The sequence below is a fragment of the Chrysemys picta genome, chromosome 1 (assembly GCF_011386835.1).
Source record: "Chrysemys picta bellii isolate R12L10 chromosome 1, ASM1138683v2, whole genome shotgun sequence".
Classification (NCBI taxonomy): domain Eukaryota; kingdom Metazoa; phylum Chordata; order Testudines; family Emydidae; genus Chrysemys; species Chrysemys picta.
In genome coordinates, this window is record NC_088791.1 from 147,169,467 (window position 1) to 147,196,783 (window position 27,317).

The following is a 27,317-nucleotide window of genomic DNA, read 5'->3' on the forward strand; positions in this document are numbered from 1 at the left end:
GTTTGATGCTGCAGTTAAGAGTCTTGGACCAGTTTGTGAAGGTCCGTACACCTTTTCCCCTGCGTTTGGCAATCTCCTTCCTTTTTCTGCAGATTCATGGATTGCAATTACTACCAACCAGTGTGTCTTAGAATATGCAGCAAGGATATTCAGTATAATTGCAATCTAGGCCAACTCCACACACCCTACCCAATCCCTTTTCATGAACTCTTTGCATGGGAGCCTGTCTTGTATGGAGACAGACTCTTCTTCAATGGGGTGTAATAAAGATGGTGCCTCCAGCATTCTGCAGCCAGGTATTCAATTCCCACTACTTCCTCATTCTGAAGAAGAAAGGGGGTTGGCATCTTATATTAGATCTCAAAGACATCTCAACAAATTCATCCATCACTTCAAATTTGACTCTTTAGTCAATAATCCTCTCTCTAGATCCCATGATGTCATTCACAACATTTGATTTGCAGGATGCTTGCACGTGTCAATCTATCCAGCCCACAGGAAATATCTACATTTTATGGTCAATGGCCTTCAGTACCAATTCAAAGTCCTACCATTTGGTCTCTCAAAAGCGCCAAAAGTGTTTACCAAATGACTCTCAGTGGTAGCAGTTCATCTGAAGAGACAAGGCCTTCAATTGTCCACATATATTGATGACTGATTGATTTGGGGGCACACATCACAACAGGTCACCAGAGGTGTTCACATGATTCTCCAGATGTTTTCCTGACTTGGCTTCAAGATCGGTTGAGACAAATATACTCTCACCTTTACTAAATTGATAGAATGTATAGGGGCAAGATTGGACACCTTCCTTGAGAAGTTTTGTATATTGAGTGATCTTATTTCAAACCTGCCTTACATGACCCCACAAGTCAGCAAGACTATGCCACCGTGCTCAGGATGAGGTGTGCTGTGTAAATTTTCCATTTATCTTACAGCAATTTAGTTCTATCTTTTATGTGTCTGTGTAAGTTTGATTAGAATTTGGTGCTTCATATATACAGAGGGTGGTTAAGTGAACAAATGCTAAGGGCAAGTATAAATCAGGAGTAACTCTAGTGAAGTCAATAGAATTACAGTGGTTGTAAACCACTAAGAGGGGAGAATCAAGATTTTGACTCTTCTTACTGACCCTTGTTAAGTTAAATTAATTAATGGTGATTTATGGCTAGCTGAATTTTTTTTTTTTTTTTTTTTTTTTTTGGCAAATGATGCTTTTAACTCAAATGTTAAACATAAAATGTAGTGAGCAAAGATCAATAAGACAAAGATAAAAATTCCCATACAGAAAAAAAACCCTGGTAAACTCTACCCGACTCTTAAAGATTATGGTAAAATGTTCAGATAGCAGCTAAAAAAACAAGACTGTCTCTAGTGAAAGGTAGAATGAAAAAGATATTGTTTGATCCAATATCATATTAATTAATACAGTATTTTCACTGTTAATAGAAGTAATATGTTTCTTTTCAGAAACTATCTGGAGCTGGTGGCCAACTCAATTGAAGACTGGGTGACAAAAGAAGAAACCAAATATCAGGAAGAAAAAATGGCTAAGGAACTGGAGAGCCTTAAACTAGCTAAAGGCATGACAGAGAGACCTCCTGAAGATAAACCTTGTTCCTCCACTAGCAAAAAAGCTGCATCTCCTAAGAAAACAAAAAGTTGGTGTCTTTCCATATTTATCCCAGAAAACTGATTCCCAACCCTCAAAAGTTTGAGTTTTGCTCAACTCACCATTCTGCAAGGGAACAACATACCACCAAACAACCTTAACTGTGCGTTAGCATAGGGTTTTGCCATTGAATTGTAATACAATTAAATAATAATTGTGAAACACCAGTGTATCTGCCCTTCTAACCTTCTGACCAGAGAAACAAGGATTTTAAACAGGGAATCCATCCTGGACTTTGCACTGAGCCAGACTTATTTTATTTTATTTTGGCAACATATTTATTGTTCCCCTCTCATTTCTCAAAGGCAGTACATCAAGACCGGACAGTAAAGCAGAGGTTACACCGGAACTTCCAGAAAAAAATCCTTTTGTCAGAGAAGGCTCCCTCAAGGTGAGACAAGAAAAGCAAAAGTCCAATAGTCCTTCCCCAGTTTGTGGATTGGGATGTGTGAGGGGGTCCTGGCCCAGATGGCAGGAGGGATCAGGGTGGATGAGAGGACCCTGGCCCAGCAGGCGGGGGGGATTGGGTCGTGTGTGGCAGCAGGGGGATCACAGTGTGTGAGGGGGCGCTCCCTGTCTGTGGGGATGGGATAGACTGCCCCACAAACACCTTCTCATGCTTCAAGCTGTGGATCCTGGTCTCTCCCAAATCCCCTTGCTGGGGCTGGGCCCCTTCAGCCTTGATTCCTTCCCCTTTCCCCCACGAGGACAGGGATGTCATCGTCATCCCCACACACACACACATACCTGCTAATGCTCCAAATGGCAGATCCCAATGTCAGCTCCTCACCAGGCAGTGCTGCGATGGCTTCCTTGAGCCTGCCAGGGGCCACTGTGGGGGGGGGTAGGCTGGGGCTCCTAATCACCACATATTGTAATCACTGCCCTCCTCTCCCCACTGGCCAGATAGAAAGCAGCAGCCAGGGCTAGGCTTAGCGCGGATCAAGACAAGCCTTAATCATCTAGTCTGACCTCCTGTATAACACAGGCCACAGAATTTTCCCAAAATAATTCATAGAGCAGATCTGTTAGAAAAACATAAAATCTTAATTTAAAAATAGTCAGTGATGGAAAATCCACGACAACCCTTGGTAAGTTGTTCCAATGGTTAATTACTCTCACTGTTAAATATTGCCTTCTTTCCAGTCTGAATCTGTCTAGCTTCAACTTCCAGCCATTGGACCATGTTATGCCTTTCTCTGCTAGGCTGAAGAGTTCATTGTTAAATAGGTTTCAGAGTAGCAGCCATGTTAGTCTGTATCCGCAAAAAGAAGAACAGGAGTACTTGTGGCACCTTAGAGACTAACAAATTTAAACATTGTTAAATATTTGTTCCCCACATAGATACCTATAGACCAGTGGTTCCCAAACTTTAACAAACTGTGAACCGCTGTCACCAAAATGTCAAGTCTCGCGAACCCCCTCCTAAAAAAGAATATTTCCAGGGATTTTCTCCTTTACCTGAGTATAAATTATAAAAGCAGTGATCTTGGAAATATAAAATTTGTCTTTATGACATGCTTATTGCACACTATTTATTATTAATTATTATTTATCATTACAGTATTTTTATTACATGAAAACGGCAACACTCTTCCAAGATCTCACTTTTGTAGCTTGTATCACTTTGAATAAGCTTGTTATAAGACAAGGCTCCTATGTTTCATCAAGAAGTATCAGATGTGAAACAGCATGAAGGTATCGAAGGCCTGGTCCCCACTAAGCCCCCACTTCAGACTAAGGTACGCAAATTCAGCTACGTTAATAACGTAGCTGAATTCGAAGTACCTTAGTCCGAACTTACCGTGGGTCCAGACGCGGCAGGAAGGCTCCCCCGTCGATGCTGCGTACTCCTCTCGGCGAGCTGGAGTACCGGCGTCGACGGCGAGCACTTCCGGGATCGATCCCAGAACATCGATTGCTTACCGCCGGACCCTCCGGTAAGTGAAGACGTACCCTAAGAAGCCAACTCAAAGAGTTCCTCTTACACAAGCATTCAGGTCTTGAGCAGTCCAGGCAAACAATGCACATTATAACAAAGCTTAAAAGTGTTCTTCATAATAATTTTAAAAACAACACTAGCAACCTATTTAATTTTAAAAACAGCAAAAAATATCCACCTCCCTTTCCATTTCTTATAAGGAGTCTTGAAGTTTAAATCTCCTCAGTGTGATAGATAGGCTTGCTTTGATCTGCTTAGCTCTTGGAAGTCCCCAAGGCTCCAGGCTGCTGGTCCCATGTTGCCCGGAGTCCCTAGGGACAGCTCGGTCTGTCAGTAAGGAATTTTTTCTCAAGAACCCCCTGTAACATTTTGCAAACCCCCAGGGTTCATGAACTCCAGTTTGGGAATGATTGCTATAGCCTGTAATCAAGTCACCCCTTAACCTTCTCTTTGTTAGACTCAAAGAGCTCAATATATTTAATTTATCACTATAAAAATGTTTTCTAATCCTTTAATTATTCTTGTTGCTCTTCTCTGGAGGGTTTCTCTCCAGTTTATCAACATTATTCTTGAATTGTGGGCACCAGAACTGGACACAGTATTCTAGCAGTGGTCACACCAGTGTCAAATACTAAAGCAAAATAACCTCTTTACTCTTATTCAAGATTCTCCTGTTTACACATCTAAGGTTTGCATTAGCCCATTTGGCCACAGTATCACATTTGGAACTCATGTTTAGCTGATTATCCATCATGACCCCCCAATATTTTTCAGAGTCATTATTTCTCAAGATATGGCCTACATTCTTTGTTATATACATTTACGTTTAGCCAGTTAAAATGTACATTGTTTGTTCACGCCCAATTTACCGAGCAATTCATATTGGTCTGTATCAGTGACCTATACTCTTCATTATCTACCACTCCCCCAATTTTGTGTCATCTGCAAATTTTATCACTGATGATCTTATGTTTTCTTCCAGGTCATTAATAGCAGTGTTAAACAGTGTAGGGCCAATGACCAATCCCTGCAGAACCCCACTCGAAACACACCTGTTTGATGATGATTCCCCATTTACAATTACATTTTGAGACCTATCATTTAGCCAGTTTTTAATCCATCTGATGTGTGCCATGTTAATTTTGTAAATTTCTAGTTTTTTTTTATCAAAATGTGGTACAGTACCAATCAATTACCTTACAGAAGTCTAAATATATTACATCCACACTTTTACCTTTATCAACCAAACTTGTAATCTCATCAAAACAAGATATCAAACTATGTTAATTTGCATTAATTATATTACTCTCCTTTAATTCTTTATTAATTAAGTCCTGTATCAGCCACTCCATTATCTTGCCTGGGATCGATGTCTATCATTTCTATCTAGTAATGAACCAATACCATTTTTAGGATTCTTTTTTCCCCTAAAGTACTTAATAAACTCATTTTTATAGTCCTTAATTCTACATGCCATGGATTTCCTATGTCCCTTTGCTTCCGTTCTCAATTTTCTACAATTCCTAGCTTCTGATTTATATTCATTACTATCCGCTTCCCTTTTCTTCCATTTGTTATATGTTAATTTTTTTATTTATTTTCTTTATTTTTTTTTTACAGCTGCCTTCATTTCGCTTCTAAACCAGGTTGGTTTTTTTAACCAGTACAGACATCTTCTTCAGTTATGGGATTGTGGCTTTTTGGGCACCTAGTAAAGTGTTCTTAAACAATTCCCAATTACCACTCACATTTTTTCTGATTATAATCTTCCTCCTAGCTGATTTGGCTCATAACTGTTTTCAGCTTTGTGAAACTGGCACTGTTAAAGCACTGAGTATATACATTATTGGTCCGGACTTTATTCTGTTTGCACATTATAAATCTAATCAAGTCATGAAAACTTGTACCTCAGTTACCATTAATTTTTAGTTCTGTGATCAGTTCCTCTTTATCTATTAGAACAAAGTCTAATATAGAATTCTCCCTTGTTGAATTCAACACTTTTTAAGTTAGGAAATTGTCATCTATACTATTTAGAAATTCCTCGGATGTCTTCCAAGGATGAAACTTCTAGCACATTGTCACTCAAATTGAATCCCCCATGATCACGCAGCATTTTTTCCTACACATTATAGATAGGTGCATAAGGAGCCGACTATTCTGTTCCCTAGTGTGATTTGGTGGTCTATAGCAGACGCCAACTAATACACCATTTTGTGTTTTATATGTTAGCATGTTGATTCATGAGCATTCAAGATCATTTTCTTCCAAGTGATCAGTGACTCTGACTCTATTGTCAAAACAGTGCCACTTCCCGTTCCCTTTTGCATGCTTGCTCCTTCTTAAGTAGGTTATTACCATTGATTTTAACGTTCCAATCATGGGAGAAATCCCAACAGGTTTCAGTAATACCAACTAGTAATACCAAATTTATGCTCATAAATGAGGAATTTCAATTCCTCTTATTTTTGACCCCTACCATTCGTGTATAGGCAACTGAAGAATTTCTTCTCTACATTTCTTTGGGTTCCTTGACTAATTTTGTTCCCAACATCCCAATTTTGTGCTAACTTAACACTTATATCTTCCCTTTTTACCCTCCCCTTTTGTTGTTAGTTTAATGCTCTCCTGACTACTCTAGCCAGCCTGCCCCTGAGGAGATTGATCCCTCTTCTACTGAGGTGGAAGCCATCCAAAATATACAGGTCCCTCTTTCCACAGAAGGCTGACCAATGTTAAAAACCAAAACCCTACACCACTCATCTAGCCAGCATTTCACTTCCAGAATCTTCTGCCTTCCTTTTCTCATGAGTCACAAAGGATCTCAGACAAGATCGCTTGGACATTCTTCTTCTTCAGCATGCTTTTGAGTTCCCTGAAGTCATGTACTATCTGCAAGATGACCATCAGTGCAGTGTCATATGAACTACAAACATTAACTAGTTAACTCATTTTCTTGGTGCCCAACTTGAGCAACCCGATGCATAATTTGCAGAAGTTATGAGCACTCACAACTGCAGCCGAATTTGAGAGTTGTGCTTTGAACATACTAAGTGCTATAAAAATGCAAAATATTCTGAAGAATCCCATTGACTTTCAAGTTACCTAGGTGTTTTTCAAAATTTTACTCTGTATCACCATTCATAGCCATTTCAGGAGGCTGAATTAAAGTTGCAAATGGAGAGTTTTTTATAGGACAGTAAGCATCTTTTGATTAAAAACAAGACCATAGTTACCTGAATTCTTAACTTTTTGTAATAGGCTTGGAAGGAAGAGCATGATCGACTACTAGAGGAAGAACGACTAAGGGAAGAAAAGAAAGCCGAGAAGAAAGATAAGTCAGGTGGTAAAAAGAAAGGACAAAGCAAGGAGATACCAGTGCCTGATGACAGCAAGGGGTCCAAGACAAAATCTTCCAAGGAGAAGTCTAAAGATGAGACAGCAAAAACCCCTGAACTTGAGGAGCATAGTACCCCAGCACTACCCTCTGAGAAAGTTTATGAGGTGAGAAGTCACATTACAGCAGCATATTAGAAAAGGGTTAGGTATTTAAACTGTCAAGACTCCATTAGAGCTATCGTCCAAGTGTGAAACTGGAGTCAGGGACAAGTTAACCCCAATTGTGTCTTGTTTAACTTCATCATTTAAGCAGCTGACCCTTTTCTGACAGAGTTCTTTGTACTGTTTGGGCATCTCATAAGAACATAAGAACAGCCGTACCGGGTCAGACCAAAGGTCCATCTAGCCCAGTATCCTGTCTACCGACAGTGGCCAATGCCAGGTGCCCCAGAGGGAGTGGACCAACAGGCAATGATCATCTTTTTACAACTGAACTGTTCTTTTTTCTTGCATTTCTTGGATTTTTTCTACATGTGAAATGAACATGAGTATTGGAAGGATTCCCCCTTCAAAGATCTAGGCCTTGATGTGGCAGAGTGGTAAGAAGGGACCCACAGAAAGCCCATTGCAGCTCCCTGATTCAGGGCTGCCTGGACCTCACACAAGTTTGGGCTGTAGCCCTAACTTACAGCACTTACTCCACAGTGCAGGATAGGGCATAGAGGAGTTTCACTATGTCTCTTCCTACCGGTCTCAATGCTGACCTGTCCTCAGAATTCCTTACACATATCCTCCTGCTGCATACACTGGCAGAGAATTCTCTTGCAAATAGGCAATTCTCCACCAGTTAACTCCAGGCAGTTTAAAGCCCCCATGTACTGCTTCTGCCTGCAGAATTTGACTCCCTTGATTCTTGGAGGGTGACAATTCTATTTATGTCACCACCTGAGTAATGGAACTGCAGAGCCACAAAACAGTACTTCAGAAATATATAATATCTCTGTCTGAATTTGCTTGAGATCCCTATTCTAATTCTTCGCAATTTATGGCTGAGCATCTGAATGGAATGGTTTAACACTCTGATAGTATGTCTACACAGTACACCCTGACTCAGGTTTAAGCCCAAGCAGCATTTCCATCCACACAGAAATCAGTCTGATTTGGGCCAGGAATCCCTCTGGACTCAGGCCCAGGGTCTCTGCAAGGGTGGTGGTGGGTCAGAGCACCTGTGACGTGGGTCAAAGCCCAGGCATTTTGCAGTTTGGACACAGTTCAAGCCAGGTCACCAGACTCAGGTCTGGAGAGTCCTCCAACTGTAGCAATCTTCCAGGGCTGTGTTTCCCAACTCTTCCATCCCAAAACTTCTCACTCATTTCCAAGGAGCTCAAAGCAAACTCCTGGTTGAAATGCAGCTGCTCAGCATTTAACCCTTCACTTCCATGTGGAATGCTTAGCTGGAAATACAGTTAACCCTCATATGAATTAACTATGACCAGCACTAAGAAGAAGTTCTGCATTGTGTGCTTCTAGCTGTCCAGAGGAACACAGATGGATTCTGGTTAACCTCTGATCCAAGGCGAGCAAGACATTCAACTTCAGCAAGAACACAAGAGATGTCTAGAAAGCTACATCCAAGCAGCTGACGGTGTTGGGTCTCAACCACACAGCTAAACAATGCAGAAAGCAAATCAAGCAGCTGAAGACAGACTACCTCAAGGTCAAAGATTCTAACAGCATCTCTGGGAACTCACGGTCTTCTTGCCTCTTTTACACTGAGGCCACTGTGGTGCAAGACAATCTGCTGAGCAGTGATGGCACCCTCATAACCCCCCCGCCCCTCCAATCACAGGCATTACCAGAGGAAAGCCAGCCACCAGGTGAAAGGCAAGAAGTTATCCTGGTGTTGAGGCTGGTAACCAAAGAGTTCATACTGCTGGAGCAGCTACAGCACATCCTGGGTCTGTACTTGGAGGAACTGTTTGGGGACAGCCCTGGGTAGCAACCTGCTGCAGAACTGGCATCAGAGCAAGTGCAGAGCCTGGTAAGTTTCTGCCCCATGTTTGTTGTTACTAATGTATGGATGGGAGGGATTTCTGGCTTATGGCCCTATTAAGTTATTAATGCAAGCCAAGATTTTGGTATGCTTCCATTTAAGGTGGAACCCACATCATTTCTGCAGTATTTGCCCCTCTTTCCCCCAACACCACATGGAATTCAAAATGCACACTACAAAATGAGAAAAAATGTTAAACAAGCAGTTATCATGAAAGTTTTTACTAGTTGCGCAATGATAGTTATAAGTATTGGTTGGGAGCTCCACAATACTCCTCACATACCTCTCTGGTCTAATACAATGCACCTTATAAATCAGCCATGGCTGCACTGTCCCAAACTGCCTGTAAACTGAGTCCCAGAAAGCCTGGCTGTTATAGCTGGCTTAAATATAGGAGCCCAAATTACAGCAGAAGGTGGCTGGCTGGCTGTGTTACAGGAGTCCCCATGGCTGGCATTCAATCAGGCATGTGCATGGATGCATGGTGCTTGTCAGGAGGCTATACTGTGTCTCCATGCTAATTCAGCATCTTGTTGATTTTACCACAAATTTTCACCGATTGATGGCTGGTGATGAAAGCAAACTTCTCACAAAGGTGGAGCTCTAGATGGCTGGTAATGTTCTGGAGCAGGGCATACTTATTAGGGCCATCTCTGTAACTTATGAGCCCCCTCCATTCCAAAATGTGCTGGTCAGTCACTAGATGCCTAAGTATCTCCTTAGCATAGACAGATGGCTGTCCTCCGCTGGCCTGCGACAGAAGTTCACGCTTCCACTCAGGGACCTCCCAAATATCAATGGTCTCCAGAGCTTGCCCTGCCTGAAAGGATTGAAAAACCATAGCTAGTGATTAGACCCCTTATAAAGTCCCCCACACAGGTGTGTACCAATTTTGAAACACCACCAAAAAAATGAAGAGGCTATAGAAATCATTTCAGCTGAATTTTGTATGTGTATCTTACCGTGATTTGCAATGGCTTTCTGGGCTGCTCCAAAAGACATCTGAATTGGCTAGTTTTTTTCTGTGAATAAAATAAAGCCCATTGATAAAAAGTATCTTTTTTACCTTGAATTAAAGCAGCCAATAATGTGACATTCTATTTTTTTTTCAAGGCCCTTCCACCACCGCAGGACAAACGTGGCACCAAGAGCCTGGGGAAGTATACCCACCTTCTGCAGGCAAGGAGAAAGAGAGTCTGAGATGAGTTAATGAAAAGCCAGATAAAATAAATCACCAGATAAATTTCCAGATGGAGTATCAGAAGAATAAGGATGCAAGAAGGGTGGAAAGAAAGATGTTGCACAGCATGAGGAGAGATTAGTGGAGAGATTCATGGAGCATGATCCCAGACTGAGGGGGGAAGACAGGAGTAGCAGGAGGAGCTGTTCAAGCAATTACTTGCGCTTATGGCTACCAGACTGCAGGCTCCCCTGCCACTTATAACTCCTGCACCAGCCACACATTGTGAATCCTCTCCATGGTATTGTGTGCTGCAGACTATGCAGCCTTGGAACAGTTCAGTGGTTGCCTGGACCATCTCACAGGCAATGAACAGTAGCACATGGAACAGACATTATACCCTGTGCATTCATCCACTCCAGTCCAGTTGCAGCCCTCATGTGTAAAATGCACCAGAAAGGCCAAGGAGAACAGAGGGACGGAGAATACCCAGAAATAGCTGTCCATGTCATTTGGTAACATACACCTTTCAGTGTTTTGGCAATGAGTTTGGTTATTGCATGGTACGTTTTGATTGCAGCTGGTCTGCCTTTCTGGTTTTTATACTGGTATGTAAATAGATGTGTAAAATAAAGTTTTGAATTTTCACACAAGGCTACGGTAACAAGTTTTATTATATGTAATGTTAAAAGTGCACAAACTAATAAATGTCATCACATGCTCATTCTCAATACATTTAATAATAAACATTTTTCAAATATCATTTCATTCCCCCTCATGCATGGGACTTTGCAAACCTATTATGCAGGCGAACAAAACATCTCTGATTTCCATGGCGCATCTGGATCCATCACCAGTCATGACAGGTGCACTATATAGCGGTGTGTACTAATTTTGAAACACATCAGTTTCTTGAGCCCACTGCTGGCTAAAAGATTCCCCCTTGTCCTTGCAGACATTATGCAGAACACAGCAGGCCCCAATAATGTGGACTTCATTGATGACACTGGCATCCAAATGGTTTTGAAGGCACCAGAACCGGCTCTAGGCACCAGCAAACCAAGCACGTGCTTGGGGCGGCACAATTCTAGGAGGGGCATTCCAGTGAGGGGTGGGGTTTTTTTCCTTTTTGCTTCAGCAGTGGCACTCTCGGAGGTTGATGATTTTTTTATTTTTATTTTTTGCTTGGGGTGGCAAAAAACCTAGAGCCGGCCCTGGAAGGCACCATCAACAAAATCTACCAAATGCATATTCCACCACCATCCTACAGCGACTGAGTGTGTAGTTGAAACTTCTTTTGCCGGGTCCTCTGAAATCAGGATAAGGTTACATAAGTCATGGCAACAGAGGGTAAGCAGCATCCCCTAGAATAACAGTAGGGACAGTAAAAAGAACAGGAGTACTTGTGACTCTATTTAAAGCAATGTCATTTAGTGGGAATAATGTTCCAGCTTCTCCATGAAGGTAAAAGTCCTGATCTCTGGAACTCCCTGACATCATACACCCTGCCAGTGTCCATGAATCTGCCCCTGTGGTTGACCAGGACCTGCATAATGGTGGAATAGTACCCTTTGCAATTAAGTATGCGTGCTCTTTGCAGAAGGCAAACTGTAGGCACATGAGTCCCATCAGTGGCCCCAGTGCAGTTTGAAAATCCCAATCCCTCAAAGCCAGCAATTATTTCAGGAATATTTGTAATGCCCACCATCTTTGGGTACATCACATTCCTGATGGCCTTACAAACCTCTGCCACAACCCCCACAGTTTATTTGCCAACTTCAAACTGGTTAGCCATGGACCCTGTAGCAGTCTGGGATAACCAACTTCTAGATGACTATAGTTACCCACTTCTGGGCTGGTACGGCATCCCTCAAATGGGTGTCACGATGGTGGAAGGTCGGGGCAAGTGAACACAAACTCCAGGAACATCTGCTTCTTCATGCAAAAGTTGTGTAGCCACTACTGGTCATCCCAGGTGCGCATGACAATGTGATCCCACCAGTCTGCTTTTGGCCCTGCTCTGGAAGCACCAGGCTACATATGTGAAATGTGCAGCTAAGGCAACAGGGATGAACAGCTTCCACTGAGTCATGGCTGGCATGTCAATACATGCCTCTGAGAGGTGCCTTTTGCAGGTCAAAAACTGCCACTTAAATGTCCACCTGCATTTTGGAGATGCTCTGCCTCATTTCCAAAATAGGACTGACAAAGTGAGTAGGAGAAGTGTTGATGGCTCCATCTGCTGGGAGTGTGCAGACACAAAATGATTTACCACCCAAAACACAGTCAGCTCCCACGGGATGGACAGATAAGTTTTCCCATAAGCAACTATGAACCAAGTCCTAGAGCAGCTACAGCTGGCAAGGGTGCTAGGAGCCTGGGATATGATGGCATAAGCCCAAAGAAGCTGAAGTTATGAGTTTGGTCTGCATAGTGGAACATGGACATGCCAGCACTTTTGTGAGGCCTGGGTTTCCAATGCAGTGTGGACGCTGAAGTGAGAGCTTGGAAACATTGAGTCCACAGGTGCAGGTCATATAGACCAAGCTTACTATGCTGTGTAGACATACCCTAAGTATCAGATGTTAAAGGTCTAGAGCTCCTGCAGGCATAGGCTTAAATCCCTTTAAGTCAATTTAGGCCTTCCACTGTGGATAAGTCAAGCTCCATGCCATTTAGTATTCATGTATATTTTGGGTAAGACCTTGAAAACCAAAGTTCTGTCTGCTTCATCTGGATCTTAAAGATCCTATGGCTCTTTTCATCTGAGTAATAGTTTTTCTCAATGTGCTTGGCCAGAATTTCTCCTTCCTCCCTGTTACATGGTGAGCAAACAACCTATTTACCACTCTCTAACCCCAGGGATGGTTGCATATCAGTGAAGCAGTGATGTTATATGTTCATATAGGACCAAATTCTGCTTTCCCTTGTAACCAGATACCCCCATTAATAATAATAGGGTTGTGTATTGGTGTAATAGAAAATAATTTGCCCCATAGTTTGTTAAAGTCTTTTGAAAGTGATATCAGCATAAATAAGCTACTATTTCCTATGCCAGTATCTAACAATTCTACATGTTAATCACTGTATAATAGCATTGAATGGCTGAACAACAACAACAACAACAAACAGAAGAGAGCAATCTTGCTTGTCTTCCATCTGCCTCCTTCATGCCTTCTGCCTTTCCAATCCATGCATAGTCCGACATTTCTTTTTCCAGTTTCTTGGCTACAATGTGGGGGAGGATCTCATTCAAGTCTCAGGGACCAGTCAATATCTTTTCCCCACTGATGGAGGACAGATCCAAGCAGAAAAGATAAAATTTGAAAAGGGTGAGTCTTCCATTCTTTATATTTCATTCATTTTATTGTTGATTGATGGGGTGCATGTGCAATTGAAAACAGTATTCGTGAAATAGGACACTGTTTAAAGGCTATTACTTGAGAACTTTTTATAATTGTTATGCTTGTAGAACTGATTAGATCACTGCTCTTCAATATCAGAATTCTAAGACTACTTTCAGTGATAATAAAGTTCTTTTCACATCTCTGTATTAAATTAATGATTTCTTAGGCAACTTGGAGAATAGTTTCTAATTGCACTGTATTTCTGTATTATCATAACGTTGATATTTTGTTGTTATATTTTAACAGTTGGTGGATAACCAGAGAACCTGAAAATTAGAACTGGAGACCAGCTAGGTCCTATTTAGTCCATCCTTTAGCAACCAGTACATGGTTGTTCCCTACATTACATGCTCCAGTGATTTGTCCAATCTAGATTTAAATGTCCCAAGAAATGGGGCTTCTACAACCTCCTTTGGAAGATTATTTCACATCCTAATAGAACTGACTGTCAGGAAGATTTTTCAATCTAAATTTTCCTATTCTTAATTTTGTCCTATTACTCCTACTAAGCAATTTGGCACACCTTAACTAATTTCTCTGTTTGACTTGTTGGCATCACCAATCTGTAACTGCAGGCACAAAAGCAAGCCATTTACAAATGGTTGTATTTCGTTGTTTTCAGGGATAACTCTGGTAAAAATGAAGGTGGTAAAGGATCGCCACAGTTTCTTCATTCATATCACAGACCCCAAGAAAAGCTTGAAAGAAAGTGAAGGACAAGAAATGAGCAACTGTTTGGAAGGGCAGCAGAGTGAGCCAGGTCAGTGGGTCACCATCACTGCTATAAAGAGTAATAATCTAAAATAGTCCAGTAATTAGATGCAAGGCATGACAAGTAGCAAGTAATGAAAGAATTCTTATTTATAATACCAGGTAAATAAAGTTAGTTTAGCTGAAAACCGATAAATGTACTCTACTGAAGAATGGGAGGATGAACTCACTTTACTGGACATTATTTGCGAAGACTGGAAGGAAATCAAAGCTTGAGTGAACGTCTAGCTTCACTTTCTGTAAGATGCTGAATAATTTACTTGCTATCATTGCCATTCATCAAATGCAACAGAATAAGTAGAGTGAATGTGCTATGTTGTAGCTATTATTATTCTGACTAGTACTTTGCTTGAAACGTCATTGGGCTAATGGATGCTACACTACGTCCCATTTGGAGCCCAAAGAAGCTGTAGGGGTGCTCTTCAGTGGTCCTCACTTTAGGTGGCCATTAAAAACTGGCCTAAAGTAGAGCAGCCCTAAGTTTTCTTACAGGCTGAAGCGCTCCTGGCAGCTGTGGGATTCAGAGGAACACAAAGGTGGTATGCAGCAACCTTCCCTCACCCCCTCAGGTGTTCAGATCAGAGCTCTGGCACACTTGAGGATCTGGGCATGACTAACCACAGGGCCAGTTTGCTGGCTTGATCACCACCTACTTTGTTGTGCACAGAAGCAGGGAAGATGTTGTGGGAAATAATTGTAACTAGGGCTGTCAAGCGATTAACAAAAATAATTATGATTAATTGCACAATTAAAAAAATTAATCGTTATTAATCGTGTGATTAATCAAACTATTAAACAATAATAGAATACGATGTATTGAAATATTTTTGGATGCTTTCTACATTTTCAAATATATTGATTTCAATTATAACACAGAATACAAAGTTTACAGTGCTCACTTTATATTTATTTTTTATTACAAATATTTGCACTGTAAAAAACAAAAGAAATAGTATTTTTCAATTCACCTCTTTATCATGAAGCATGAAGAGGCATACGAATGTTTAGCATATCTGGCATGTAAATACCTTGCAATACCGGCTACAAAAGTGCCATGCAAATGCCTGTTCTCACTTTCTGGTGACATTGTAAATAAGAAGAGGCCAGCATTACCTCCTGTAAATGTAAACAAACTTGTTTATCTTAGTGATTGGCTGAACAAGAAATAGGACTGAGTAGACTTGTAGGCTCTGAAGTTTTACATTGTTTTGTTTTTGAGTGCAGTTATGTAACACAAAAGTAGATTTTTTTTGTAAGTTGCACTTTCATGATAAAGAGATTGCTCTACAGCAGTGGTTCTCAAAAGCCAGTCTGCTGCTTATTCAGGGAAAGCCCCTGGCGGGCCGGGCCGGTTGTTTACCTGCCGCGTCCGCAGGTTCAGCCGATCGTGGCTCCCACTGGCCACGGTTCACTGCTCCAGGCCAATGGGGGCTGCGGGAAGCAGCGCGGGCCGAGGGATGTGCTAGCCGCCCTTCTCGCAGCCCCCATTGGCCTGGAGCGGCGAACCGCGGCCAGTGGGAGCCGCGATCGGCCGAATCTGCGGACGCAGCAAGTAAACAAACCGGCCCAGCCCGCCAGGGGCTTCCCCTGAACAAGTGGCGGACTAGCTTTGAGAACCACTGCTCTACAGTACTTGTCTGAGGTGAATTGAAAAATACTATTTCTTTTATTTATCATTTTCACAGTGCAAATATTTGTAATAAAAAATAATAATATAAAGAGAGCAGTGTACACTTGGTATTCTGTGTTGTAATTCAAATCAATATATTTGAAAATGTAGAAAAACATCCAAAAATATTTAATAAATTTCAATTGGTATTCTGTTGTTTAACAATGCGATTGAAACTCCAATTAATCGCAATTAATTTTTTGAGTTAATTGCATGAGTTAACTGTGATTAATTGACAGCCCTAATTGTAACCCATACTATAGTTTCTGCTGCAGGGTGGAGGGGAAAGGAGGCACCCAGAGAGTGGGAAGAGAAACAGAGGTAGTGTCAACAGACAGAGAGGAGCTAAAGGGTAGGGACACTGGGAGAGAGTTAAGGGGAAAATAAGAGCATCAGGCAGAGGGGAAGACACCAGGGGGAAGGGGAATGGGTTAGAGGAGGACATACCAGGAGAAGTCTCATGATCAGTGGGGCATGAGAAGTTTTATATTTCTCCTTTGGTCTGGGTTGCTCAGATAGTTGTGCAAATGAAACCATACAGAAGCCTACAACTCTGCAATAGTATCTAAATGTAGCCCCCTCCTCTGGCACTTGTAATCCCCAATGGAGATCCCCTTACTCCACTCTTGTTGGGAGCTCAGTGACCCAATTTAGGACCAAAGAGCCCTGGGATTTGCAGTCAGTGCCTCCACCCAGTGGCCATGTGCATGAACTAATAGATTACAGCTCCCCCCTGCCGGAGCCTTTCACTGCTCTATGTAGCTACACACTTCAATGTGGATGCAGCCTGTTTTTCACTGCGGTGTGTGGCTGCATGTACCTATATGCTACCACAAGTGTAGATGATGCCTGTGTGTGCGAGTTACATAAATTTCAACTCACATCTATGTAACCAAGGAACTGTCCCACACAATACTATTACTTTATAGATTTGATTGATCCAATGATTATTATAATTATAGGTACACCATAACATGATCATAACCCATAAAAAACCCTAACCACTAGAAAGCCTGGAAAAGATCATTTAAGGTATTTTGAATAAGTATTCTTTTAACCTTTCAGTTCATGCATTTGGTTAATGACAATATCAATATGTAAACATTCACTTTATGTATTTATTACACATACAAAAATACATTAAAAGAACATTACTGAGAACATTATTAAACACTGAAAAATTAGAAAATGCCAGAATTAAGGTTGCTGCTGCCTCATTCGGTGCACAAGATGAACAGTGTTCATTAATGAGCAGCTGTTCAGTATTTTGTTTTCTACTTATTTTTCATTGTGTGGCCCCAGGCCTTATTTACTATTCAAACCCTGCTCTGAAAACAGAATTATTAATTTCCTAATGGCATTTTCTATTACACTTATTGTTATAGTATCAGTATTTCACAAATATTAATGAATTTATGTTCACAGTGCTCCTGTTAGATGGGGGGTGGGGTATTATCCTCATTTTACAGATGAGAAACTGAGGCACAGAGAGATCAAGCTCAGAAATACCCACTAATTTGGGGTACTCAATTAGAGACACCTAGAACCTGATTTTTCGGAGTACTTAGCATTATATAGCACTTCATATTTCCAAAGCACAGCTCCCATTGACTTCAGGTGTCGCTGGGAGTTGTAAGATTGAAAGGCAAGACAATTTGTGAATTTGCCATGCATGGTGCCAGTTAGATTTTAAAGCTGAACTCTAACAAACTAGGTTTACCAATATATAATGGAATCAAATGGGATAATCCTTTTTTATTGAGTCCAGGGAGCGTTGGCTTATTAGTTGAACGCTGGGTTCTTGGACGGTCAAATTTTAACTTGAACCGTATTTCTCAGATCAGGACACTTGCTTATTCTTTACCAAATAACAATGTATTAATTCATCCAGAACAAACAGTTGACCACACAAATGTAGACTAAACCAGTTGTGTGTACTACACACACAATACATTCTCACAAATGATTATTACAGACTAAAGTTGAGGTTCAGCAGTTATATCCAAGAACAAGGCAAATTACCAAGATTTCTTATTACATTTACTTATGATAATCAATTCTCAGTTCTTTAGTACCTAACATATTTATCATACTTCCAAGGATGTACTTATCTTTAAGACACTTTGAAGCGTGGGATTAGTAAATTTGAATGGATTGGTCCAAAAGGGACAGGTTTAGAATATTAAAAGCTATTGCTTAAAGTAATTGTTTTCAATCTCTCTTAGGCCATTTTGTTTGGACTTATAAAGGAGTTAGAATCTAAAATATGGTTACTTGAGGTCTCACTAGAGTATAGACTCAGCAAGATAAGTACAATTCTTTATGTCAATGAACAGAAAGGGAAATACAATCATTGAAATGAAATCTCACCACTTCTTGTTACCCTCTTAACCCTGGGATGCGGGAGAGTCCTTTCCATGCATCCGGAATGGGCTTCGGTCGGTTGCACTTAGGACTCACTTTCTTGTGTTGGGTTCAGTCAGTTCTCTTCATCTCATGGTGTCTTCAGTTTATATATCCTAGTTTTAGGGCTCGTAGGAGAGAGCCAACTATATATTCCTATTGGACCCATGCCAAGTGAGTGCTTAGTTTTAGCTCTTTCCATTTCTTTGCTGCTTCCATTGGTATCCAGTAGATGGCATTTGTGTATAACAAATTTCTTTAATCCTTTTCTTATGCGCAGCTTTTTAAATTTGGTTCATTTCAAGGATTGAATATCATTATTGGCTCCTACTATCAACTTGGATCTCCCCTTTTAAGCAATATCTCTTAATATCCCAAAGTTATACCCTGGTTTATATCTTTTAACATTTATTCTTCCTTGTGCTAGACAATTCCTATTACTTCTAGAGTGCAACAATTATTTACAATGAAAGCAAACAAAATCAATACAATCTTCTAAATTTGGAGGACATACTCTATATATTCTTTAATTATATATAAGCATTTCACAGTATTTAGAATTTATAATAGAACAAGAGATGTTTTCCACATACAGAAGGATGTAGATCTGACTCACAAGGTAAAGACAGATTATCTCTGGTGCATTTGATTTACAAAGAAAATAATGTATCTATATGTGGTGCGGTATAGTCAACACCTGCCCCAGTTTTCAAGTCCTTGCTCCAGAGCATGGGAACATAAGAGCTTCTCAACGAAAAGGTCACCAGAATTTTTTAACATGGGCAAAAAAAGCTGCATTTTTCCCTAGCCTCACTCTCTAAACCAGCTGAACTGTTTTGGCTGAAATTTTCCAAAGAAATTCAGCCTGAGTCAGACACTCAGAATGGAAAATTTCATTCCAAACAGTTAAAGTTTGACAGAGTTATAAGCAACTGAAAACAGGGTCTTATAATGGGAAGCATTGGGCAACTTTATAGGTGGCGCTGTCAGCTCCTCCTATAACAATCTCTGGTTTCCTTTTCCTTTTCTTTTCTGGTTGTAATACAAGGTGATGGTTTTTGACATAAAAGGCCCTAAATTGTTTGGTAACCATCAGTTACCTCTCTCCCATGTGAACACAGCAATTAAGATCAGCTGATATGTTTAAGCTAGCAGGTTAATGGGTTGAAGAGGAGGAAGTTGCTGGAAAGGTGGAGTTCTTGATTCTGTTTTTCTCCTCCCTTGGTTTGACAGAACTTGGGTCTGTTGATCTTCAGTGATTGCTTATCTGTTTTTCCAGAATTTTAAGAAGAGGACGATGGGAGTGTGTAAATGGGGACAAGGCTTCAGTGCTTCAGCTAGTTGCTTCGGGGATCAGAAAAAAAATCCTATCATTAATATACAGTATTTCGCATCTAACTAGAAGTATTTTGATCTTGTTTTGTTTTGTTTTTCTTTAAACCATCAAGTATAAGCTATGCTTAGATAATGGAATAGATGAACCAATGGTCTGATCCAGTAGTGCAACTAAGGACAGCAAGTTTTTTTTTTATTTATTTATTCAGGAAAAAGACTCATTGAAGTCAGTGGAGCTGCTCCTTACTTATCCGGATATATATAAGGGTAGAATTTGGCCCTAAACTGTTTACAAAAGGATCCTGTATGATAGGATGTAGGTTAATGAAGGATTTGGAAAAGTTTTGTGAGGTTGATCCCTGAGGTGCTCTACATGTTACGCCATTCATGAGGTAGCAAATCCATGCTTGCACATATAAAAATGACGTGGCTGGCAGCTAAGCTGCATATGCAGAATAGGGGAAGGAACCAACGATGTTTGGCTCCAGTAACACAAAGAGACTGGTTGTCACTATTAGTAGGGGGTTTACACAGTCCAACCACTAGTAGGTAGTAGTGCACATAGTAGCCAATAGATTACAGTTCAGCAATTCATATATATGTATTTTTTTCTCTTTAAATCCACATTTTTCTTCTTTTTTTTAGGAAAATTAATAAATCAAAAGAAAGCTGTGAGCAAGTTTGGATCTTTTTCAGCCACTTTGGAAAATGGAATCCAGCTATCCTTGAGCTACTATGGAGCTACAGGAAAAGCAGCAGGTAAAGCAACAGACAGAAGAGGATATTTGAGAGCCCACAGTGGGAGTTCTTATTGCTTTCATACATCCCTTAGCTCAATAATCTGTTGCATCCAGCCATAACTTTTTTAACACAGTGGGGAATTTTCACCAGGATTTGAGCTGAGGTTACATTGTCAAATATATCTTATGATTCAAATTTCAAAATCAAAGGAGGTCTCTGCACTTTTTTACTTATGTGAAAACAGACCAGTGTAGTGAGAAAATCCCAAGTATTTTTATTAACCTGCTTAGCAAAACCAGAAAATTAGTTTGAGCCAAAGAAAATGTGATTTGCTAAGGAATCTTCTTGGTTTTCCAAGAAATAATATTTTTGTTAATTTACATAGGTGATTATGGAAATTCTCATTTTGTGTCAGGCCATGTGTACACATATTGAGGAATTTCTGTCAGACATTCAATAAATATATTCACCAACTGGAAGTAATTGCTTCATAATCCACAAAGAAAACACCAAGAGCTAATAAGAAAATCTTTTTGGCTCTGCTACATTTAAGAGGTCACTGAAAATATCATACACCTGAAAATGAAACCCTCCTCTGATCAGAAAATAATTTCAGCATTTTTCATCCCTTAAACTATGAAAACATTTAATCAGATGTTTCTCCGTGTGGGTTGCGGTAAGCCATTTGTCTGACTGTACATTCAGTTTCAGTTCTTCCGAGACATTTTTCCCATGAATGGCTAAAAATGTACTTCTTATCTTGTGCTAAAATAGTATCCATACTGTAGTGGACTGTGAAAACTCACATTACATCTTTAAAAAACAGAGAAGCATCTTATTAAACAATTACATATTCTTTTGTATACATGATGGTAATTTTGACTGTGTTACAGCAGCCATTCCCAACCATAGGTCTGCATGCCATTTCTGGTGTTCAGGCTTCTGCAACACATACTCTAAGTTCCCCCACTCTACCTTAATGATAAGCCTCCCTGCTGAGTCTCAATAAGCCACTGTTGTCTGCCTTCCTTTCATCAGTGGAACTTGGGCTGACCAATACCCCAGTCTAACAATCACAAGAGCATCCCAAGCTCTATCCATATCAGGATAGAGTGTGCACAGCAGAATATTGTAATGGGAGGTAGGGCACTGGAAAACACATCTGGTCATTAGCCTGGCTCATCTGATGCTTTAACCTAGTACACTGGTATGGTTGCTCTAGAGGTTGAGAACTACTATTTTCTTGCCTAATCATGTTCCCACTGAAGTAAGTAGAGTTTTACCATTGACCTCAATAGCAGCAAGATCAGGTCCTTACATAGTGTGTGGTTAGGGATGCAGAAAAGACAAAAGGTGAAGTTGAAGGGGCTGTTCTTTAACACGACTCAGAACTGTGAATTGTCTGAAAGTGGAGGAGTCTTCCCAAGCCCCCTTTTCTGCCCTTCAAACAACCCCCCTCCCCCAACACCTCATCATCAGAAGCAAGTTCCCCACAGACCAGGACACACCAACTCAAAGTGGCACCAGACCCTGCCAGAACAACAGACCTGCAGACATATCTCCACTGCTACAATGAGCAATATCCCCCACCACACACCTTTCAAGATCAATGGGTCCTACACATGCCTATCACAACATGTGTTATACCTCACCCAGTGCACTAAATGCCCCAATAACAACTATGTGAGTGAAACCAGGCAATCATTACACTCTTGAATGAACTCACACAGAAAAATTATAAAAGACAAAAACACAATATCACCCATGGGTAACTATTTTTCATAATACGATCAATCCATATATCACCTCTCAATCCTCATCCTCAAAGGAAACATACACAACACCTTCAAAAGACAAACCTGGGAGCTTATTACAACAACCAGTAACCCACTAACTCCCCCTTTTTTGTCCTGTGACAGCAGAGGTGTTAACTGGCCACATTACCTGGAATGGTTTCTTACAATTAAGGTTCCATGTCTAACATCTGCAGCAGCCGGTGAAGATGGCTGTGGGGCTGCCCGAGCAGATCAGGCAGCCCCTGGGCCAGTCGCGCTGGCTGCTGCTGGGGCAGTTTGGGTGTGGGAGGGGGCTCAGGGCTGGGGGTTGGGATGCAGGGTGGCGCTTACCTGGTGGGGAGTCAGGGGTGAAAGTAGGCTGGTACAGTGTACCGGTAAGAAGTGGCCACCGGTACCAGCACATACGCAGCTGAAGGGGCAGCTGCCCTGGGGCCCAGCAATTTAAAAGGGCCTGGGGCTCCCAGCCACCGTCACAGCTACCGCAGCAGCGGCCGGAGCCCTGGGTCCTTTTAAATCGCCACCGAAGCCCCTGGCGGCGTGAGCCCAGCAGTGCGGATAGGCTGGCTGGGGAAGGCTGACCCCCACCCCCGCCCCCTCCCACCCAAGGCCCCGCCCCTTCCGGGGACCTGGAGTTGGGTCCCCGTACCAGTAAGTCTTCTTTGTTACTTTCACCCCTGTGGGGGAATACCCCGGAAGCGGCTGGCATGTCCCTAGAGTTCCTAGGCGGAGGGATCAGGGGACTCTGTGCGCTGTCCCTGCCTGGAGGCACTGCCTCCCTGCCTGGAGTTCCCATTGGATACCGTTCCCGGCCAATGGGAACTGAGCCAGAGCTCATGGTGGGGGCAGCGCACGGAGCCCGCCTGGCCTCCCCTGCCCCTAGAAGCTGCAGGGACATGCTAGCCACCTCCGGGGAGCTGCACGGAGCACGGTAGGCAGCCTGCCAGCCCCGCCAACCCTTCACTCTCAGCACCAGCAGGGGTCCCTGGCCACGCACCGCCACCAGGTCCTGCCCCCCAGCACCAGCGGGGGTCCCGGGCCACCCCCCAACAGCACCTGTGGCACCCCCCCGACCACCCCCTCAGAGCATCTGCAGTCCCCCAGCCCAAGTTTTAGCTAGGGGTATATAGTACAAGTCATGGACAGGTAATGTGCCGTGAATTTTTGTTTACTGCTCATGACCTGTCCATTACTTTTACTGAAAATACCTGAAATAAAAACATTGCTTTACTTAAAATATATGTTAATTACTTATGCTAAACCATCTGTTACACATTGTATTTAGCTGTCACACTCTGATCACCTTTCCCAGACCTGAAGACGACCTTTGTGGAACTAAAAAGCTTGTCTCTTTCACCAACAGAAGTTGGTCTAATAAAAGATATTACCTCACCCACCTGGTCTCTCCAATAGCTACTTTTCTCTGAAGTCAGGGCATCCATTCTTCTAGTGATTGCACAAGTCACTTCCACTTCAGCTGTGTGCACCAGAGTGGGAGATTTTTCCCTTAGTGGCACCTGCTGGAGTGGTGCATGCACCCTCTGCTGCCTCATGCTACTGTGTAATGACAAAGGGCAGATCTGCTCCCAGCCTCCCTCAGTTCCTTCTTACTGCTCATGATCGGTAGTTGTAGCATGTTGACTTACTTAGCAAATGTTCTCCCTTTTTTTGTATATAGTTAGTGTATTCATCATATTTAGTTAGTTAGTAGAACTTTACAGTAAGTTCCATTTCTTACTTCAAGTGTTGGTTCCCACATATTCTGGTTACTGACTCCCAGTACTGGGGCATGCCTCAGTCTTTGGACTTCAAGGCATGCACTGGCTGCAAGAAGTCAATGCCAAGGAGTGACTCTCAATCCAGGTTTCTGGGATGCCTTGGGGAGGATCACATCCAAGAAGATGTCAGGTCTGTAGAGACTTCAAGCTCCAGATTAAGAAGAACAGAGAGGTGAGACTGCATCAGCTCCTCATGGACATAGCCTTGTGTTCACCCTCAGAGCCTTCCTGCCCAGACTGAGTACTGAGCACTTCTACCTAGGTCAGAAGCATCCCTCCAGACATTGCAGAGACTGAGTGGCACTCACCTCCCCTGGTACCAAGGAAGAAGCATAAGCACCAATCTTTTAAGGAGCAGCTTCATCCAGGAGATCAAGGTCCCCAATTCCATCTTCCAGCAAACAGACTGGAGGACAGGGGAGAGTGTCCTTGAACAAGAGACACTCCCTGGCACCAACATCTCGCACAGGGTTATCAACTCAGATGCCTGCACCATTGAGGCAGACCCCCGCTGTGGTACCAACCCCTTTGATGTAAAAACAGCAGCATCAGGGGACTCCATGGGTACCGACGATGCCGGAGGCATATGCTGGGGCGCAGGATCTCCTTTACTTCTTGGTACCAGGTTCTTCAGCAGTTCAGAAAACTGGTCTGGTACCAGTTGATACACAGTCTTCGTCAGCCTTAACTGTGAATACCATTCAGTCCCTAGTACCATGGCCAACCCATCCAGCGTCTCCTTGCCCAGTGCCATCTAGCGGCAAGTCCAGCATGCTGTCTCTGGTGCCTACATCTCTGGAGACACATAGACGGTCCTCAACACCACATGGTACCATGCCTCCCTGTCAAGCAACTCAGGCTTTTTCTCAGAGTCAGAAGTAGGTTCCTATGCCCCTTGCTGGGATACAAGGGATCTCTCACCTTCATCGAGCGGAATGTACTCCTGGGACCCAGAAGAAGTTCCATGGAGCTCCAGAGACCTGGATCCATGGGCCGATAGAGGTTGAGCCTCCATGCCCTACCAATGGGCATATTGGAACCCATGAGCATTTCCTCCCACGCCAGGTCTTCCCCGGTTCTTCCTCCCTCCTGATCCCCAAGCAGATGTCAGCACAGCAGTCAGGAAAAGACTCTGAAGATTACCCCCAGTACTGATATCAGTACCAAATGCAACCAACCTTATCTGCAAGAGCCTTCCACAAAAGACGTTGAAGAGACTTCATCTCAGCCCCCTTCGTGTTCCTTTTCATCATCACCAAATGAGGTGGTGATGTCTGGAGTGTCCTCCCCTCTTCAAGATGACAGGGCATACCAGGACCAGTTAAAGAGTTTTGCTTCCTCTCTGGACATCCAGTTGAGGGGGTGCAAGAGTCCTCATAGAGGCTGATGGACATATTGGGATCAGCAGGATCTTCTCATGTGGCTTTGCCTATAAATGAGGCCATATTGGAGCCCATGCAGGTGTAACGCTTCTGCCAGTCATAGTTGGCAGCAACAAGGGCTGGGTTCAATATCTAGGGGTTCCTTTTCAACAATACAACACAAAACGGGGACGGGGACAGGTGAGCAAAGCCCGCAGGTAAGTGGGGAACATAGAGACCTGGGAGATGGGTCGGAAACGAGAGGGAGTGTGGGCTATATTGGCAGAGAGAAAGGAGGGTCAGGACAAAACTGGGAGGAAAGATCAAACCAGTATCTTAGATGCCTATATACAAATGCGAGAAGTATGGGTAATAAGCAGGAAGAACTGGAAGTGCTAATAAATAAATACAACTATGACATTGTTGGCATCACTGAAACTTGGTGGGATAATACACATGATTGGAATGTTGGTGTGGATGGATACAGCTTGCTCAGGAAGGATAGACGGGGAAAAGGGAGGAGGTGTTGCCTTATATATTAAAAATGTACACACTTGGACTGAGGTAGAGATGGACATAGGAGATGGAAGTGTTGAGAGTCTCTGGGTTAGGCTAAAAGGGGTAAAAAACAAGGGTGATGTCATGCTAGGAGTCTACTACAGGCCACCTAACCAGGTGGAAGAGGTGGATGAGGCTTTTTTTAAACAAATAACAAAATCATCCAAAGCCCAAGATTTGGTGGTGATGGGGGACTTCAACTATCCGGATATATGTTGGGAAAATAACACAGCGGGGCACAGACTATCCAACAAATTATTGGACTGCATTGCAGACAACTTTTTATTTCAGAAGGTTGAAAAAGCTACTAGGGGGGAAGCTGTTCTAGACTTGATATTAACAAATAGGGAGGAACTTGTTGAGAATTTGAAAGTAGAAGGCAGCTTGGGTGAAAGTGATCATGAAATCATAGAGTTTGCAATTCTAAGGAGGGGTAGAAGGGAGAACAGCAAAATAGAGACAATGGATTTCAGGAAGGCAGATTTTGGTAAGCTCAGAGAGCTGATAGGTAAGGTCCCATGGGAATCAAGACTGAGGGGAAAAACAACTGAGGAGGGTTGGCAGTTTTTCAAAGGGCCCAAAAGCAAGTTATTCCGCTGGTTAGGAAAGATAGAAAATGTGGCAAAAGACCACCTTGGCTTAACCACGAGATCTTGCATGATCTAAAAAATAAAAAGGAGTCTCATAAAAAATGGAAACTAGGACAGATTACAAAGGATGAATATAGGCAAACAACACAGGAATGCAGGGGCAAGATTAGAAAGGCAAAGGCACAAAATGAGCTCAAACTAGCTACGGGAATAAAGGGAAACAAGAAGACTTTTTATCAATACATTAGAAGCAAGAGGAAGACCAAAGACAGGGTAGGCCCACTGCCTAGTGAAGAGGGAGAAACAGTAACAGGAAACTTGGAAATGGCAGAGATGCTTAATGACTTCTTTGTTTCGGTCTTCACCGAGAAGTCTGAAGGAATGCCTAACCTAGTGAATGCTAATGGGAAGGGGGTAGGTTTAGCAGATAAAATAAAAAAAGAACAAGTTAAAAATCACTTAGAAAAGTTAGATGCCTGCAAGTCACCAGGGCCTGATGAAATGCATCCTAGAATACTCAAGGAGCTAATAGAGGAGGTATCTGAGCCTCTAGCTATCATCTTTGGAAAATCATGGGAGACGGGAGAGATTCCAGAAAACTGGAAAAGGGCAAATATAGTGCCCATCTATAAAAAGGGAAATAAAAACAACCCAGGAAACTACAGACCAGTTAGTTTAACTTCTGTGCCAGGGAAGATAATGGAGCAAGTAATTAAGGAAATCAT

The 27,317-nt window shown here is 42.2% G+C and overlaps 1 protein-coding gene across 6 annotated transcripts in view; it reads left to right on the top strand.

The window, feature by feature from the left end:
- SPAG17 (sperm associated antigen 17) overlaps positions 1 to 27,317 on the top strand; it is a 278,678-nt gene that overhangs the window by 166,291 nt on the left and 85,070 nt on the right. For 5 of the 6 annotated variants that reach the window (XR_010599017.1, XM_005292730.4, XM_042852127.2 and 2 more), the window contains exons 18-23: positions 1,471 to 1,661; positions 1,978 to 2,063; positions 6,876 to 7,118; positions 13,407 to 13,518; positions 14,216 to 14,353; positions 20,417 to 20,530. Coding sequence is in view for 5 of the 6 variants with exons in the window: in XM_005292730.4 (XP_005292787.2) it covers positions 1,471 to 1,661; positions 1,978 to 2,063; positions 6,876 to 7,118; positions 13,407 to 13,518; positions 14,216 to 14,353; positions 20,417 to 20,530 (884 nt within the window). In the remaining variant the exon portion in view is untranslated. The remainder of the gene's footprint in view (positions 1 to 1,470; positions 1,662 to 1,977; positions 2,064 to 6,875; positions 7,119 to 13,406; positions 13,519 to 14,215; positions 14,354 to 20,416; positions 20,531 to 27,317) is intronic. The other variant, XM_042852129.2, reaches the window with a different exon arrangement.